The following is a 19,040-nucleotide window of genomic DNA, read 5'->3' as shown; positions in this document are numbered from 1 at the left end:
TTACCTTTGGCCTTCATTTTTAACTATTTTAAGTGCTTTCCTGCTTCTTGCAAGGAAGGTTGGATCATCTGCCCATTGTGGGTTGTTAATGGCTCTTCTTCCAACCATGATACCATGCTTTTCTTCATATAATCCAGTTTCTTGTATTAATTGCTTAACATACAGATTGATTCAGTTTGGTGAAAGACTACACCTCAGCTGCACATTTTTCCTGATTTTAAACCCTTCAGTATATCTTCTGTTTGAAAGATTTCCTCTTGGCCTAAGTACACTATTTGTTTGAGTTTGTTGAACTGTGGTGGCTTGTGTATTACTGTAATGCTGGAATCTGTGCTGCCAGTATTTTGAATACCAGCAGTGTCACTCATTGGTGGACATGGCAACAACATAGCAACAATTGTAAGAATGGCACAGGGTAGTCATTTTTCCACTCTGTTATGGGTGACCTTCATTTGCTGGTGGAACACAACTGAAAATGAGGAGAAACAGCTGTAAGCATCCATTTACTGTTTAGAATATGGAATTTTCAAAGTATATTTTTTAGGAAAATTGGAAGCTGTCCAAAATGAAATGGAATAATATTGATATCCTAGACATTAGTGAGTTGAAATTGACTGGTATTGGCCATTTAGAATCTGACAATCATGAATAGTAATTTTGGGAAGCAAAAAGGTCAAGAGTAATGGTCAACATTCATCATCCAAAAGAACATTTCAAGATCTATCTTGAGGTACAGTGCTATGATAGTATGATATCCATACACCTACAAGAAAGATCAGTTAATTATTGATTATTATTCAAATTTATGCACTAAATACTGAAGCCAGTAAGATGACATTGAAGAATTCTGCCAACTTCTTCAGTTTGATATTGATCAAGCATGCAATAAAAATGCATTGATAATCACAGGTGATAGGGATGGGAAGGTTGGAATCAAAGAGAACAGTAGTTAGAGAAGTGACAAAACCTGGACGAAAATGGTAATAATAGAAATGGGAAGAAAAATGTCACTTAAGGCTATTGTGAGGGTAGCCTTGATAGGACAGAACAGAATATCCCATTAGATACGAAAAAGTAAATGAGAGGGAAAGGTTTTGAGATGTATACCAAGTTTGGGGTATATTTTATTTTGATCATCAGCATGTTAATCGCTTGGTTAATGTTGGCTATTTTTAAAGACACTAAAAGCTCTTCAAAACAATTTTCAGCGGAAATGAGGCAGAGGAGATTAGAAGCTGTATATCTTCAGGAAATTTTAGGATATTCAGGTCTCAGCAAATAGATATCTAAGGACCAATGTTCCAAAGCTAAATAAATTGCTGGTTCAGGAGAAATGCCCTGGGGAATTCCAACATCTTGGTAAGATTTCCTATTAAATCCCTAAATCTCCTAAATGAACTAATTTAATTTGTCCATCTTTCTGTTAGCAGCTCAGGGCTAACCACTATAACACCAAGGTCCTCTAAATTTACTAAAGATCTAAAAATATTAACTGAACTAAAATAAAGGTACTTTTTGATGCTGAATTATCCATTAAAATCTGTATTATAGAATGTATTCAATTAGTCTAATTGTCAACTCGCAAGGCCAACACTCCAAAACCTAAAAATCTTGAGGCACTCATGTTGTAAAGATGACTGTGACTCAAAAACTATTTGGGAAAAAGAATTAAAATGTATGTAAAATTATTGATTTGAAGGAGGTGGAGTTTTAGCCCCATCCTATTCATTGGCCACGAAAAAATGAAATATACATTTATTGAGTTACTTATTGATGTTGTTGTTGTTGTTAAGTACCCTGGAGTCAGTTCCAACTTATAGTGACTCTGCACAGGGGTTCCAAGGCTGTAAATCTTCACAGGAGCAGAATGTCTCATCTTTCTCCAGTGGAACCGCTGTTAGTTCTGAACTGCTGACCTTGAGGTTGGCAGCCCGACTTATAACCACATATTGATATGAGACTGAAAATGAACTAAGTCAGCTTTATAAGCAAAAATTTTGCACTTTATTCAGAGTTGCAGATGTAAACAGTTTTGCAATTTTATATTTTGTCAAAGAAATCTACTCATAATTTACTTAAAACATATTTTTACACAAAAATTTCAAATTTACAAAACACTCCTGTTCTAATATTGCTGTGTTATATGAACATAATGAGTATATGTGACAGTTTATTCTGTCATGTTAAAAGGAAGTATTTTTTATTATTATTCCTCAGTCAAAATCCAAACTCACTAGAAGGGCTAGAAGGAAATATGATACTTTGATTGCCTTATGATAAAGATGCTATTTGAAGTGACAAGCACTAAAATCTATTTGGTCTTAAATAAGTGATTCTATTTCTTAATCTGTCAAATTTTGAAAAAAATAAAAATGAAATAATCTCACTATATACACATACACATTCTTTCCCATTGTTACCTTTAAAAATGATCATCTCTTTAATATTCACAATTTATTCTTACACAAGAAAAAATTAGGAACATGTCTATGTATAAAGAAGAACATTACTATACAAGATATCAGTTCTAAAAAACAAAACCTGAAGCAACTGTTTTTGAGTTTCAAAAATCTAATCTGCCGTTACAGAGTTAATCTATAATATGTCTCATTAGCTGTTGCTATTAGTTGCTGTGAAGTCAATTCTAACTATAGGGGTCCCATGTGACATCATGGAACTATCTGTAAGATTTTCTGGGCTATAATTTTGTAGAAGCAGATCACAAGGTCTTTCTCCCACGGAGTGACAAGATAGTTTTGAACTGTCAATCTCTCACTTAGTAGCTAAACATTACATATGATATTCTTAAGTTCTTAGTTATAAGAACAGGTAGTACAGAAGATCACATAAGGCAGAAGTAAAAATGCATGATACGGAGTTACTGAAAGAAAGGAGTAGCATATATCAGCTTCATGATAGGCTGGTATAAGAGAGCTCTGGTAGGTAATGGTTACGAGTCAAAGCTGTTAATCTCAAAGTTAGCAGTTCAAAACTACCAGCTGTTCTGAGGTAGAAAGATGAGGCTTTCTACACCTATAAAGATTTACAGCCTCAGAAACCCTAAGCAGGGTCACTATGAGCAAGAACTGAAACCATGGCACATAACCACCATCACCACCATGAGGGACTGGTATAGAGTAATAGGAAATTCACAGGATCTGGTTGAGCAGAAATTTTGGGTAAAGGATTCCAAAGAAAGATGAAATAACCTTAAGGTATATAATACCTCTAACTATATACTAGTAATTTTAAAAGTGTTTTATGACCTAAAACAATTAATCAATCAATTGATTCTTTAATTAATTGCTTGATTTGGGGGGTCAAGAAAGTTCAGGCAGGTAACTGAAGGTTTGATCAATCAAAGTGATCATTAAGAGACACAATTAGTATTTTAATTACAAAATAGTTAAAACAAACATGAGGTGCTTTGTATGCAATAATGTCACCAACTTAAATTCAATTGAAGCATATAACTTGATATACTATGATGATGTAATATGCCACATTCATGGACATGAATGACAAATGCTTACTAAAAAAAAAAAAAAAAAAAAAAAGTGTGTTCTTTTTGTGAATATATGAAAAGTGACTTTCCTTTTTTGACTTTACAGCTTTGATCGCCTCACAATATAAGCTTATTATCACCTTTTCAGTGACTTTAAATAAAAAAATAGATTAAAAAATGTTCTGCAAATAAATCTGACAATTAAAGTTAGGTAAAGAAAGCCCTGGAAATATATATAAATTCACACAAAAAACCACCCCTTTTTTTTTTTTTTTTCAAAACTACCAGCTGTTCCATGGGAGAAAAATGAGGTTTTCTGCTCCCATAAAGATTTGCAGCCTCCCATAAACCCTGTGCAGGGTCACTATGAGTCGGAACTGACTCCACGGTACTTAACAACAACAACAAAATTTCCTAGATAACTTATGTTTTGTTAATATGCCTTATTGTTTTCAAATACATTTTTCGTTTTTCAACCTCAAAATAGTCCTGCAATTTCTCTGACTGTAGCAATCAGCTAGATTAAGGTTACCAACACAGTACTATCCAAACAAGAACCCAAGTCATCTAACTCTTAAAATAAATAAATAAAAGTAAGGAATTTCTTTCCTTTCCCCAAAGAACATTTGGGTTTTTGAACTGGTGAAAAAACTGATAAATATATAGCATGAATGCTGTATGTTTGGTCCTACTGTCCCTTCAAAGAATTGGTTGGGAGTAGTTACGATATGCATACCAAAGGACCCAGAGACATAGAGGTCTAAGCAAGTAAGAAAATTTAATAAAAATAGCATGGAAAAGCAGAGACATTCTCGCAGAGAGCAGAATGGGCTTTCACTTGTCAAATGAGGGGGAGTGTCGAGTGAGTCCCTGGTTTCACTTTTCATGCTGTTTTCCTTCATGACAGGCTCAAGGTCTCCTAATAATTATCTCCTGATTCCTATATTTTCCTATCATAATTTAGGCCACATAATTTTTCATTTCTTTCTGGGTCTGATGTACTTCTTTCTTTTTACCTCAGACTGTTATAATTGTATTCATGAGCTAACTGTGAGGGTGAGTCAAAAATTATCCATACACAGGTTATATTAAAATGCCCATCCAGGTCCACAACTGAAGACAACATTGAACATGCACATGAAATGTTTCTGTTGAATAGATCAGTGACAGTGGACTATGTGGCAAATAAGTCATGATTCGGCCTATGAATAATCCATGACAGACATGGATTTAGAAAAGTTTGTGTGAGATTGGTACTGAAACAATTCACGGAAGAACATAAACAGAAGTGTTTGGATAACTACAAACTAAATTTGAACTGATACCTGATGGAAGGTAAGTTTCTTCAAATAAAAACCCACTACTGGTGATGGGCTATGGGTCGGACCCGACTTGATGGCACTTAACAACAACAACAACAACAACTGGTGATGAGACATGGATTCATCACTGAACCTGAGAGGAAATGGCAGAGTATGGAATGCAATCATCCTCAGTCACCAATTTAAAAAATGTTCAAAATTCAACCATCAGCTGGAAAGTTGATTCTTATAATCTTCTGGGATTCTCAAGGGTCAGTGTTGGAACACTGTCAACATCCTCCCTACAGTCCTGATCTTGTTTCATCCTACTTTCACTTGCTTGGTCCCCTGAAAGCAGTCCTTTGAGGACAAAATTCCACCTCTAATGAAGAAAGAAGTCAGAAGTGCATGAGTGACTCGAAACTCAGCCTAAAATATTTTTTAATAAGGGAATATGAAAACTTGTTAACAAATGAACAAAGCATGTTTAAAAGCAAGGAAATTATGTCAAAAATTTTCTTCTAAAGTTGATTAAAAATTATTAAAAACATTCTACAGTCGGAGTGCTGATAATTTTTGACTCACCCTCATAAAATGCTGATTTATTTTAGTGGAATTATGATCAGTTCCCTGATCACATAAGATCAATTCTATTCTTATCGGTGCATGCCTGATTTTAGTAAAAGTCCTCTGGTCTATCTTTCCTTCTACTAGACTCTCCTTTCAAGCCAGAGCATTTCCTATGTTCTTTGTGGTTGATCTGTGGTTAACCCCTATTCCCTGTTCTAAGTACCTAAAATTTCCTCCTGAGAGAAAGGAAACACTGATGCTTCAGAAATAAGGGCAGTGACTCATTCTTAGCTGCATCCCATTGAACATGGGCATTGTTTGGTAGCAGGGTTTCCAGTCCTTTCTATATGTAAATTAGGACTGTCACAGATATATATTGGAGATGTTGATTGTAGATGCCCAAGGCATTAGAAGAGAATACAAGGAATGGTTACACAGGCTATTGTCAGAAGACTTGCCCAGCCTGATCTATTGTATTAAGGGGTATAGGCTCACCATACATTAGAACATACCCTTAGGTTAGCAGCATTTATCTGAAAAAAGCTTCAAGTCTTTTGGTATCAAAATAGGTTAATAAATTTAAACAAGGCCCAAACATGGTGGTGGTTATGTGTCATGGAGTCAGTTCTGACTCATAGCCACCCTTCATAGGGTTTCTGAGGCTATAAATCTTTACTGGAGCAGAAAACCTCAAATTTCTCCTATGGAACTGCTGATAGTTTTGAACTGTTGAACATGAGATTAGCAGTCCAACTCCTAACTTCTATGCTACCAGAGCTCCTTAAGGCACAAACATAGACAGAAGTAATATAGTAGCTAAGGGTTCCAGCAGTGGACTTTGCCAGGTTACAGAGGGGACGTAAGTTTTTTTTATTTGTGACCATAACTCTTGGGTAAGGGCATTCCTGTGTTCTTTCAGCCACCTGCTGTTTTCTAGGATGTGCTGTACTCTGAGTTCAACTTCTGGTACAATTTTGTAAGTTCCACATGTTATATTAGCCACTGCACAGATTTCGCCCTCTTTGCCTAGCAGATAGTCAAGGATTATGTGATGGTCCATGGCCATATTGACCTATGAGTCTATTGATTTTTGAATGGTTATCAATGATTATCCAAAACTACATGGTGGTTGGTGGTTATGTGCCGTGGAGTTGGTTCCGTCTCATAACAACCCTGTTCAGGGTTTCTGAGGCTGCATATCTTTATGAGAGCAGAAAGCCTCATATTTCTCCTGCAGAACAGCTGGTAGTTTCGAACTGCTGACCTTACGGTTCACAGCCTGATTCATAACCAAGGCACTACCAGAGCTCCTTATGATTACATAGTTATTCATAATTCTGTATGTGACAGATCTGGCAGCCACTAGAGCAGTAATGCCCAGTATTAGAAAAGTGAGAAGTTTCTTTTTCTTCTTTGGGGAGGTATACTGGAAGAAGTTGAGGAAGGGGCAGATTGCAGATTTTGAACTACTTGAAATTCCCTGGTTATAAGGGTAACAAATCCTGGAGTACAGGTTCCCCACACTAGGGTTGCATTTAGACAAGACAATTATCATGTTCTATTGTTATTTCCTTGCCAGAGAACCCATAATCTTTCTTCCAAACACAACAAGCAGGAGGAAGTTTTCCCAATTACTGCAATTATGAGGATATAAACCAGAGTGCCTAGAGATAGATACTGGTTTTAGTATGCACACCCTTGGTATCAGTGGTTACCAGCCAGGAGACTCCAGTGTCAGAGAATGATCTTTTTAAAGTTAAGACTCTGCATCCAATTATATAAAGAATCATAACTGGATCCTGGTGTGCATTTATTTCCTTTGTAATTATATGCATGTCATTAAGTGTCATCGAGTCAGTTCCAATTCATCCTGACTCTGTATAGGGCTTCCAAGGAGTGGCTCATGATTTTGAACTACTGACCTTGTGGTTCAAACTGACCTTGCAGTCTAATACTTATACTAGAGCACCACACTAGGACTTCAAATTATATGTATATGAGAAGATTGTCTTCCTAAAGCATGGAAAGTTGCACTGAAAGTCTTTGGTGTTGGGACCAACTGAAGTCCATAATCTAAATGAAATTGATTGAAAACGTTCATAGCCCCTGGATGAGTTTATGGACTTAATGATGCCCAGGATTTCCACAGCAGAAACAATTGATGTCCATCATCTTACCCAGGTCAGAGGAGGTTGTTTGGTTCTGAGCCGCTAAAGCTGCTGCAAGAAAACTTATCCTTTTGGCAGTCCCTCCCTGCCAATTCCACATCCCAATTGTTGTAGACAGACTTCTAGCAGTTGAGACAGGAAAGGTCCCCACCTAATGTGAGTTTTTGTCTTTTTCTGCTATGTCAATAGTTCACTGGTTGGTAAAAGAAATATTTATTAGGATAGTAGCTTTGGATGAACTAGGGTCTAGATTAGTATACTTAGTGACAGCCTCAACCAGGTATACTCTAAAGAGAATTGAATTTTCATCCTTTCCTTGAATGACTTCTGTTAATTTAGAAAAATTGGCAGGCTTACTCTGGATTTGTTTCATTCCTCCCAGGAGAAATGGAGTTCCTTGAAGCTATTCCTGTCTGTCCCTGTTGGTAATTTTACTGGGATATGTACTTGTGACTGTTGCATTGCCAACCATTGGTGAACATGTAAATTATCTCTGTATGCTTGGGAAGCTGCCCAAATACATTTTTTTTTTTTTTTTTGTCTCATCACCCACACAACACCTGGAGTCTTGGTGTGGCATTCTAGTATAAGCACTGGACCACAAAGCCAATTTGACCCACAAGGTTGAAAGTTCAATCTTATCAGCTGCTGCTCAGAAATCACTATGAACTGACTCAACAGCACTTAACAATTACAACATGCAACACCTAGAGAGGACCACTAGGATGTCTTTACAGGTTAGTTCAAAAATCAAGGCTATAGAACTGATCGGAATACGTAAAAGGGGTGCTAGAACTTGCCCAGAGAAAGAGGCTTCTTGTGGAGACTTTGTAGTGTATAAGACAGGTGGAATCCTGATCCCCATCCAGAACATTCTGAGGTGGGAAATTCCCACTTGAAAGGATAAGCAGACCAGCTTGGAATAGCTAGAGGCATAGAAGATACTTCTTGAAATAAAGACTAGCAGGAAAAATTAAAAAAAAAAAAACAAAAAATGGCAGTTCAGTTGGCCATTTTATCTTTCCTTTCACTAGACTTGCCTTACAGGTCATGTCTTTCCTACATTCTTGTGGTTGACCTGTGGTTAGCCCCCATTCCCTGTTTTAAGTAACTAATAGCAGTAAATAGTAAATTGATTCTGACAAATCTCAGAAAAGTGGTATTCATACTTAAAGGCTTCTCATAAATGTTTACATAAAACTGTTTTAAGAAAATACTTGAGGTGGGAAGAATCAACTGAAAAATTTACATTACAACTGGAATACATAAAAGGAAAATCAGTCTATTTTTCTCATGGTATCTCACCAGAAGTAAATGTTAGTGAATATTCATAGTTTTCTAGTCTAGAATCAGGAATGTACTCAAAAGCAACTTTATCTCTAGGTCATCTGTAATAAACTTAAAAGCAAATTTTCACTTCAGTAATGCAAAATTACTAAGTTTTAATTTCATGTAGGAGCTCTGGTAGCGTAGTGGTTACGAATCGGGCTGCAAACCTTAAGGTCAGCGGTTCGAAACTACCAGCTGCTCCGCGGGAGAAAGATGAGGCTTTCTACTCCCGTAAAGATTTACACCCTTGGAAACCCTGTACAGGGTCGCTATGGGTCGGACCCGACTCGATGGCACTTAACAACAACATCTGTTCTTGAGTTCAGCTCATAAGGGCATTCCACTAATATATCGATACTCATGTATGAAACTATGTCCATATGTTATTGTTGTTAAGTACCATCATCTTGGTTCCAACTCATAGCAATCTTATATAAATTTTCCAAGGAGTGACTCGTGGATTTGAATCTCCAAACTTTATCCTATAGTGCCACACCAGAATTTCATATAGTAGTTGTTATATGGTTTCTGTCTACTTGACAGAAATGAATATCTTTGTATTTATTGTTGTTGTTGTTGTTGTTAACTGCTGTCGAGTCAGTTCTGACCCATAGCAACCCTGTATAGGGTTTCTGAGGAGTGACTGGTGAGCTTGAACCGCCGATCTTGCAGTTCAAACAGCTTTAGAATCTGGCACATTAACCTACAGCACCACACCAGGATTAGTATCAGTGAAATATAATGCAAACTGAGCTTAATTTACTTCAAATGAACAGTGTTCTTAATCCTCCCAGAAGCTTTTCACAAATGTGTTGGTATTGGTGTGTGTACTTATTTAACTAGAATTGGTGATCCAGCCTTGCTCTTATTAATTGATTTTCATCTGTTAGACAATGGGCACTAGAAAGTTTCATCTTCAGCTAAGATGTTATAGTTATAGAAGTGTTCAGTGAATTTCTGAGTTCTCTGGACTTGATAACCCTGTTTTCCATGGGAAGATGGGTTTTGCCCAACATTTCTGGGCACACTGACAATAAACATGGAAGAACTTTTCTTTTTCTCAATAAATTTGGTTGACAGTTCTCTTATGCCAAGTGTAGCCATCTTATTCCCAGTCTTAGATTGCTCTGTTTGAAATAATGTATCATGCAAATCCAAAGCCTGACTTAATGGTTTTGACATTTTATTATTGGCAAGAGAGAGTTTCAAGGATACGTCAGTAGAGTTTTTATGTTTCCTTCTGCAGCTACAAGTTTTGGCCAAAAATCTTTGTCCTACCCATATCACTTAGATTTCTTTGAATTTCATAATCAAAATTCATGTTTTGTTTTTTTAATATGAAGCTAGTTCCATAAGGTTCAAAACTACACTATGGTCATAAGCACCCTTTCTAATTCATAGTAATGGCATGAATTCACCCAGTACAAATTTCTTTTCATTTTCTATCAATTAAACTTCAATTCCTAGAAATGATTCTTATTGTTGTTACTGTTAAGTGCCATCTAGTCATTTCTGACTCATAGTAACCATGTACATATTAATATATGTATTTTTAATTTGATTCTTACACTTTTATACTGTTGATTCTGGTACCTCAATTTCCTAGATGAAGAACACATGCCCATATGTTGTTGTTGTTAAGTGCCGTCGAGTCGGTTCCGACCCATAGCGACCCTGTACAGGGTTTCCGAGGGTATAAATCCTTACGGGAGTAGAAAGCCTCATCTTTCTCCCGCGGAGCGGCTGGTAGTTTCGAACCGCTGACCTTAAGGTTCGCAGCCCGATTCGTAACCACTACGCTACCAGAGCTCCTTACATGCCCATATAGTGGAAGCCAATGGATAAATACACAATCAAATTACTCTCTACAATTAATATATTCATCTGTCTAATAGATTTGTGTGGATGTCTCATAGTAATTTAAATATGTAGATGTCATTTTTTATTTCTATCTGGGGAAAAATGTTGAAAACTTCAATATAAGTCACAGCAGTCTCTTCCTCATTGACTCTGTCCATCAGACACAAGGAACCATCTTCCCAGCTCCCAACTTCAATGGCATTGCTGATGCCCAAATGCTTGGAGAAGCACTTCAACAATTTGGTAAGTTCAATAATTCCAACCATATTTGATTATCATTTAAAATTTTAAAAATATTTTTACTTTACTTTATTTTGAGAAGGAACATTGTTTTAGGACTATAATATGAATATGAAATGCCTGATGTTCAAAATAAGGAAGATAAGGGACAAAAATAAGTAAAACTGGGTAAAGAGGAAGGAAAATAATAAAAAAGAAAAATAATAGCAGATTTGCCTTTCTCAATTGCAAAACTGATCTTGTCATGCTTTACCCTTCTAACCTTGACTACCTCATCACTCAATGCTAAATCAAATTCTAAAACAAAACAAAACCCTAACCTTAATCAATGATGTCATTAGTTTTATGTTTTCCTTTGCAACTGCAAACTTGAGCTGAAAATCTTTGTCCTGTTCGTATCACTTAAATTTTTATGAATTTCATAATCCAAATTCAATTTCAATTTTTCTAATATGAAGCTAGATCTGTAAGGTTAAAAACAACAACAACAACAAGCTATGATCACAACGGCCATTTCAAAAGATAAAGCAAACTTATTGACCATGTCCTTATTTGTTTTTCTAGCCCCTTTCTTTTGCACTTCCACTTACAGTAAAATCTAACTTTTCATTTTTCCCTCAAATAGCTCTGTTTTGTATCTCTATAAATTGGCACAGTAGTCTCCTTGCCTGAAAGGCAATTTTCTTCTTTTATCTATTTCCTAAAAGATTCTGTTCAAAGGACCTCTGCTTCTGTGAGCACCCCCAAGCTCAATCATCTATGCTAACCCCAGGTTCCTTGCTTCTGCAGTTCCTAACCTCATTATCCCTCTGATTGTGCTTCTGTCTCACCTGCTGTCCAGACTGGGCACTCCTAGAGAGCATGCATTCTGGCGTTCGTGTTTCTAAGTGCCTTGGAGTCTGTAATGTTGTTGCTGTAGCTTGTTAAGTGCCGTGGAGGTGGAGTCGGTTTCTACCAAACGGCTCTGCATAGGGTTTCGGAGGAGCGACTGGTGAGCTTTAACTCCTAGGACCTTGAGATTCAAACAGATCTTGCAGTCCAGCGCATTAACCCACAGCACAACACCAGGACTGAGGGGAGTTTGTCAAGAAACCCATATAGTTTCTGTGTCTCTGTAACAGGTTTCTGAGACTTTAAATACTTATAGGAATGGAAAACCTCCTCATCGTTCTCCCAGGGTGGTAGACTTGTGATTCACAGGCTAGTGCTTTATACTATGGAGCCACCGTAGCGCCTGGATTCTGATATATAGTTACGTAATGAACCCATATTCAACGCCTTAAACTTGAGCTTAGAAAAGGAATATAAGAAGAAGAAGAGAAATATTGTTGGTTTATTTTTAGAAAGTTTTCATCTTTAAATAAATATGGTGTGGTATTGAGAAGCAGCCACAGATTCCCATTAAATGTAACCTGTTTTAGGATGACCGCTCCTGAGCATTTAGATTTAAAGAAAGAAAGAAAGATTTGCATAAAGCATAGAAAACATGGAACGCCTTTCATAAGACAGCAAGCTACTGTGAGTGAGTGAGTGAGTGAGTGAGTGAGTGAGTGAGTGAGTATGTGTGAGTATGTGTGTGTCTATCTGCGCCATCTTCATGTGCAAGCATGCATATGTGTATTTTATTCATAAGCAGCACCGCACAGGAAAGCAATAAAGCATCTTTAGTACAGTCCCAAAGATCTGCTTTAGGCTTTTTCAAAGTTCTCATGCCTTTTAAAATATAGCTCAATGCTAGGGAAAAAAAAACACATAGAAACATGGTAACAAAAATTTGTGGATTACCTTTTTTTCAGGAGTATATTTTTTTCCTTTAAAATTTTGAATCAGAGCAATCTATTCACTGATTTTTCTTAGTTATAATTTCAATTTTCTATTTTAGGGTCAGAATATGGATTCATTTTGGCAATCATAATCATTTGCTTGTCAGTGTTGTAGGCTGAACTATTTTAGAAGATTTTAGTCCTGATTGCATAGTGTCCAATGTAGCATGCAAAAGTAAGAATACAGCTCAAAATGCCTTAAAAATGCATTCATCCTGTGAAAAATAATGTATTTGAAAAATACAGTTACTAATATGTGCTTTGAATACTATGCTTTAGTTTATAAAATCCAGAGCACAGAAATATATTTTTGAGCAAGTGAAAATGAATAGTCTTAACAAAACTTTAATAAAAGTCACTGTTGTTGGTAGATGCCTTCAGGTAAGTTATGACCCATAATGACCCAAAGTATAACAGAGAGAAACACTGCCATGTCTTGCACCATCCTTACAATGATTGCTACACTTGAGCCCATTGCTGACACCTCGGTGTCAGTCCATTTCATTGGGAGGAGGGGCCTTCCTCTTTTTCACTAACCTTCCAATGTCAAACACAATGCAAGTCTACAAGGACTGATGTCTCCTGATAATATGTCCACAGTATGAGAGACTAAATCTCACCGTCCTGGTTTCTAAGGAGCATTCTGGTTATACTTCTTCCAACACTGACTTGTTTGTTCTTCTGCTCATGGTACTCTGAATATTCTTCTCCAACACCTTAACCTAAATGCATTAATCCTTCTACAACGTTATTTATGCATTGTTTAGCTTTCACATGCTTATGAGCCAACTGAAAATATCATGGCTTGGGTCATGCTCACCGTGGTTCTTAAACATTTATCTGTTCTTAAACACTTTAAAGAGGTTTTGTGCAGCACATTTGCCTAGTGCAATACATTATTTAATTTCTTGGCATTTGCTTCCATGAGTTTTGATAGTGGATCCACAGAAAATGAAATCTTTGGCAACTTCTATCTTATCTCCATTTATTATGATGTTATTTATTGGTCCAGTTGTGAGGATTTTTGCTTCTTTTTGCATTGAGGAGTAATCCATAATGAAGGCTGTGGTCTTTGATCTTCATTAGTATTTTAAATCCTTTTTGCTTTCAATAAGCACGGTTGTTTCATCTAAATATCAGAGGTTGTTAATGAATCTTCTTCCTATCCTGATGTTCTTCTTCATAAAATCCATCTTCCCTGATTATTTACTCAGCATACAGAATGAAAAAGTATGGTGAAAGAATACAGCCCTGGTAGAAGTCTTTCCAGATTTTAAACCATTCAGTAGTCCTTGTTGTGTTCAAATGACTGCCTCTTGGTGTACGTACAGGTTCCTCTTAAGCACAATCATGGTTCTGGAATGTCCAATTTTTGCAATATTACCCATAACTTCTTATGAGCCACCCAGTTGACAACCTTTGTATAATCAGTAAAACAAATAATACCTTTTTGGTATTTTATGCTTTCAACCAAGATCCATCTGATGTTATCACTGACAATCCTAGTTCCATGTACTCTTCTGAACCCAGCTTGAGTATCTGACAGTTCCCTAACAGTCATTTTTAAATCATATTCAGCAAAATTTTACTTTCTTATGATACTAATGATAGTGTTCAGTTGTTTCCACATTCTGTTGGGTCACCTCTCATTGGAATGAACAAAAATATGGATCTCTTCCATTTGGTTGGCCAGGTAGCTGTCTTCCAAGATTTCTTGGTATAGCCAGTGCTGCATCAGTTTGGTGAAAAATTCAACTTGTATTCCATCAGTTCCTGAGGGCTTGTTCTTTGCCTTCCAGCTTGTTTTGATACTTTCTGCATCATTCAAAAGTTTGTCCATGGAATCCTTCAATATTTCTAGTGGAGGCTTGCATTTTTCCTCAGTTCTTTCAGATTGAAAAATGCTGAGTGGTTACTTCCCTTTTGTTTTTCTAACTCCAGTTCTTTGCACATTTCATTATAATGCTTGTCTTTGTCTTCTCAAGCTGCCCTTTGAAATTATCTCAGCTCTTTCAACAACTATACTTGACAATGCCTCACTGCTGTTCATAAGTGGCTAAACATTCTGAAGTAGTCCCTTTCTCCTTCTTCCTAGTCTGTCTCCATCTGGAAGCTCTGCTGAAAACTGTCCAATGGGGGTGACCCTGCTGATATTTCAAATACCGGTGGCATAGCTTCCAGCACTACATACAATATATACCACAGTACAGAAAACTGACAGAAGAATGGTGGAATGAAAGTCACTTCGTTGTTGTTGTTGTTAAGTGCCAATTTGTCAGTTCAGGCTCATAGCAACCCTGTATATGGTTTCAAGTAGGGTCTGGTGAGTTTGAGCCACCACTTTAAGGTTCAAACTAACTTTGTGGTCCAGTGCATTATCCCACAGCATCATACCAGGACTTCAAAAAGTTACTTATCATACATAAAAATAGGGATTATGGTGTTTGGTACGACAAGCACTGAGCTTCAAACCATAATGCCAGCAGTTCACATCCAACAGTCATTTTGAAATAGTGAAATGGATAGCTCCAGAAAATTTATTTCAGTAATACACTTGTCTTTGTCTCATTAGGGTATCTTCAAAAAAAGAGATCCAATAAAAACTGTGGCTTCTTAGGGAATTTCCTGGGCCAGTTAAATTCATGACAGAGAAATCAGCTCAGCGCTTATAGTGACTGTTTTGTGTGTTTGTAATCTAGGTATATTTTTCTCAAAGGACACAGAGCAAAATCACAGGGGCTTATTAGAAAGAAGTTTTAAGAAAATTAAAAACTGTATTGATGAGAAAAAAAGGGGGGGCAGGAAAGTTGAACTGAGGAATTCATTGTTATTGTTGTTGTTTTTTCAAGATAACAATGCACTTGTTCATTCTTTGACAGTAGCAAGGGCTATCATATGAGAATTGTTTGGAAATCTTATCCTATCCACCATACCACCTTTATCTTTCCCCTTCAGGCTTCTTTTTATTCCCCCAACTCAAAGAACATTTAAAAAGAAAACAATTTGGGTTTGTTGTTGTTGTTAAGTGCTATCAAGTTGGTTCTGACCCTTAGCGACCCTAGATTGGGTTTCTGAGGAGCTTGAACTGCCAACCTTGCAGTTCAAATGGCTTTGTAGTCTGGTGCATTAACCCACAGCATCACACCAGGACTCCAGTTTTGGGTCTGTAGAGCATGCCAAAGCTGTCATTTTAAGGTAGTATAAATCAAAGAGCACAGAATTATTTGAGGGAAGGGCTAGAGAAATGGAAACGCCATTTCAAATGTGTATAGACCTAGATGAGGGCTATGTCAAAACACAACAAATTCCGCTTTTGATATTTTTGTTTAATAAATATTTGAAAAAAATTTTAATACATTTTGACTTACATTATGTCTTAGAGACCACATCCAGTCTTTATTATGGGCAAGAGAAATGTTCCATGCCAACCATGAAAGATGCTTGCCATCCCTCAGAAGAGTACAGACCCCTTGTAGTTTTATAATTTCCTTCACTGTTTGCCCTCCTTCTTCTGGAGTTTCTGCACTAGAGTACATATTTTCCATTTAATATATGTTCTTTGTAAATCATATCTCTCTAAATGTGAAATGAGAAAAATACTGTGAGCATTTAAACACTAATCAGTTCAAAGGTCAGAGAAGCCTTTTTTGGTGTATGAGACACGAGGCTGAGGAAAGACCACCTATTCTTTGCTTCCCCGTATTTTTTGTTGGATTTTTTTTTTTTTTTCCAAAGAAAGGGAGGTAATCTGTTGTAATAGCAATAAAAGAAGAGATAGGGAGAAGCTAGGCTCTATCCAGGATTGCTATGCTATTTCAAATTCTAGTTAAAACTTCAGTTTGCTTTAAAGTACCATAAGGGAAAATGTTTTGATTTCTTAAGTTTTTCTTCTTAACTACATAATAGAAACTTAATAAATCTTCAAAATATTACTCTTTTCCAGACTGTGACAAAGATATGCTGATCAACATTCTCACTCAACGTTGTAATGCACAAAGGCTGATGATTGCAGAGGCATACCAGGACATATATGGCCGGGTAAGGTATCTTCATATTGACCTATTTTGGGGCCAAACTTTTGAGAAATAACAACCCTTTCAGATAACAAATAATATTATAATTTCATTCTCAAAGATTCCAAAGATGTCAGGCCTGACCGTATGTGAGAAACAACTCATATTGTTCTACTAACAAAATATCATGAAGGCAATTATATGTGAAGTTTGTTCACACTCACAGTGATCCACTGGTCCTTTTGCAAAAAATCATTCGGCCTCCAAAACTGAAAAGTACTGATAGCGTTACACTGCCAATTGTCCAATTAGACTAAAAATGTTGCACTGGAAACGCCCCTGTTCAAAGCTTTAGAGAAAGCTTAGAAAGTACTGATTATCTCCAGGTGAAAAAATCATATCTGTCCCTGCCATTCTCCACAGGTCCTCATCTAACTCAACCAAAGAGAATTCTCTACTGGTTTTCTTCTTATGGTGCAGCAAACAGTTATAAAGACCATTAAAAAAGAATGGCAGTTTAAAAATAGTTTAAGGCAATAAAACTATCCATAGTGTTTTCAAGTAATCACTTTCTAATTTCAAAGCAACTATCATTAAAGATTACTTTCTTTTGTTATGCATTTAAACCACATATTCTGAACAAAAACTCTTCAGGCCAGAAGGACCTGAAATACCAATTACTTAGTAAACTAAGTTTATCCTAAACATTATCAATGAAGCACTATCAAAAAAATTTTCTGTAGAGTTAATCCATATAAATTTACTCTCTCTCGAAGCCTCACTCTTTGAATAACTATAATACAAGATTTAAGGAATAGCCCTCAGCTATAGAATGAATTAAAGATTCAAATAAACACTCCGGGCTTGTGAAATTAGTTGAATTAAGCCAAAGGAGACTTAATATGTGCCTTTTTTTTCCCAGATACAACTGTCACATTATCTCTTATATTACCATGACACCAGAAATAGTTTTCTTTTGGACATGGTGATTAAAACTATTTAAGTTCTATTATTAGTATTCAAATATGATTTTAGTAAGCCCTAGTGGCTCAGTGGTTAAGCTCTTAGCTGCTATCCAAAGAGTCTACTGTTGAAATCTACTAGATAATCCACAGAGGAAAAGACATGGAAATCTGGTCCTAAAGAGATTGCTCAAACTGTGATCCTATAGGATAAGCACTGGACCTCTAGGTTGGTTTGAACAACAGGGTCGGCAGTTCAAATCCACCAGCCACTCCCTGGAATCCCTATACAGTATCACTATGAGTCAGAACTTATTTGACAACACTCTTGTGGTTCAAACCGACCTTGCAGTCCAGCACATTAAACCACAGCACCACACTGGGACTCCAGGTTTCTTTAGGGTTCTATAGGGTTTCTATTAGTCAAAATCCACTACTCCTCTCTCAGGTTGTTGTACTGTGGTGGCTTGTGTGTTACTGTGATGCTGAAAGCTATGCCACCAGTAATTTAAATACCAACGGGCCTCTGTTGTTTGGTGCCTCTGGCTTGATTCTCACTCATAGTGACTCAGTGTGATAGAGTATAACTACCATCATAGAGTTTCCTAAACTGTAATCTTTATAGGAACAGATCACCAAGTGTTTTTCCCTGTGGAATTGCTGGTGGCTGGGAACTGCCAACCTTTTGCTTACCATCTGAGTCACAAGGGCTCACCTTTATTATAATCAAAAACAACTATTTGTTCTTTTTTGAATTAACCAAGTCTGCTGTCTCAACTTAAACCATGGTTTATCACCTATCTCCAATAGCTTAGTGTTTTATCCCACCTACTGTACACCTACTTACCTTCCCATCAACTTGCCACCATTTCTATGCCACCACTCTCAAAACTGACTAGAGTTGACTTGTGGTTACTGCATTCTTTATATAACTCCCATGTATCCTGATGTACCATTAGTGAACTTGTTATGTTTCCCTTTACTGGCATGTACATTTTTGAAGGTGGAAATGCATCTTTTACATTCTAGAGTCTGGTACAAAAAACATGAATTCATACACTAAGATGTCTTAATTCATGTTTCTTGAATGACAGTGCAAGGCTACTCCTCAGATAAGATGAGATCAAGTTTTGGGCTGATCCCAGATGCCCTCCTGGCCTGCTGCACTCACTCTCAGTCTGTGTTAAGTGCTTCCTGCTGGTTTTCCAGAACTCCTAGGCACATTGTAACCATGTTGTTGTCAGTTGTCAGGTGCCATCGAGTCGGAAC

General features: G+C 36.8%; 1 protein-coding gene across 1 annotated transcript in view; it reads left to right on the top strand.

Annotated features, from left to right (window-relative positions):
• The first annotated feature begins 682 nt into the window (after positions 1–682).
• Positions 683–19,040, top strand: part of ANXA10 (annexin A10) — a 113,255-nt gene continuing 94,897 nt past the window's right edge. The window contains exons 1-3 of the mRNA XM_006864552.1: positions 683–730; positions 10,895–10,976; positions 16,740–16,834. Of these exons, the coding sequence (XP_006864614.1) occupies positions 683–730; positions 10,895–10,976; positions 16,740–16,834 (225 nt within the window). The remainder of the gene's footprint in view (positions 731–10,894; positions 10,977–16,739; positions 16,835–19,040) is intronic.

This window comes from Chrysochloris asiatica, unplaced genomic scaffold (genome assembly GCF_000296735.1).
Source record: "Chrysochloris asiatica unplaced genomic scaffold, ChrAsi1.0 scaffold00066, whole genome shotgun sequence".
In the NCBI taxonomy this organism is placed as follows: domain Eukaryota; kingdom Metazoa; phylum Chordata; class Mammalia; order Afrosoricida; family Chrysochloridae; genus Chrysochloris; species Chrysochloris asiatica.
This window is presented reverse-complemented; position numbering and strand designations above follow the sequence as displayed.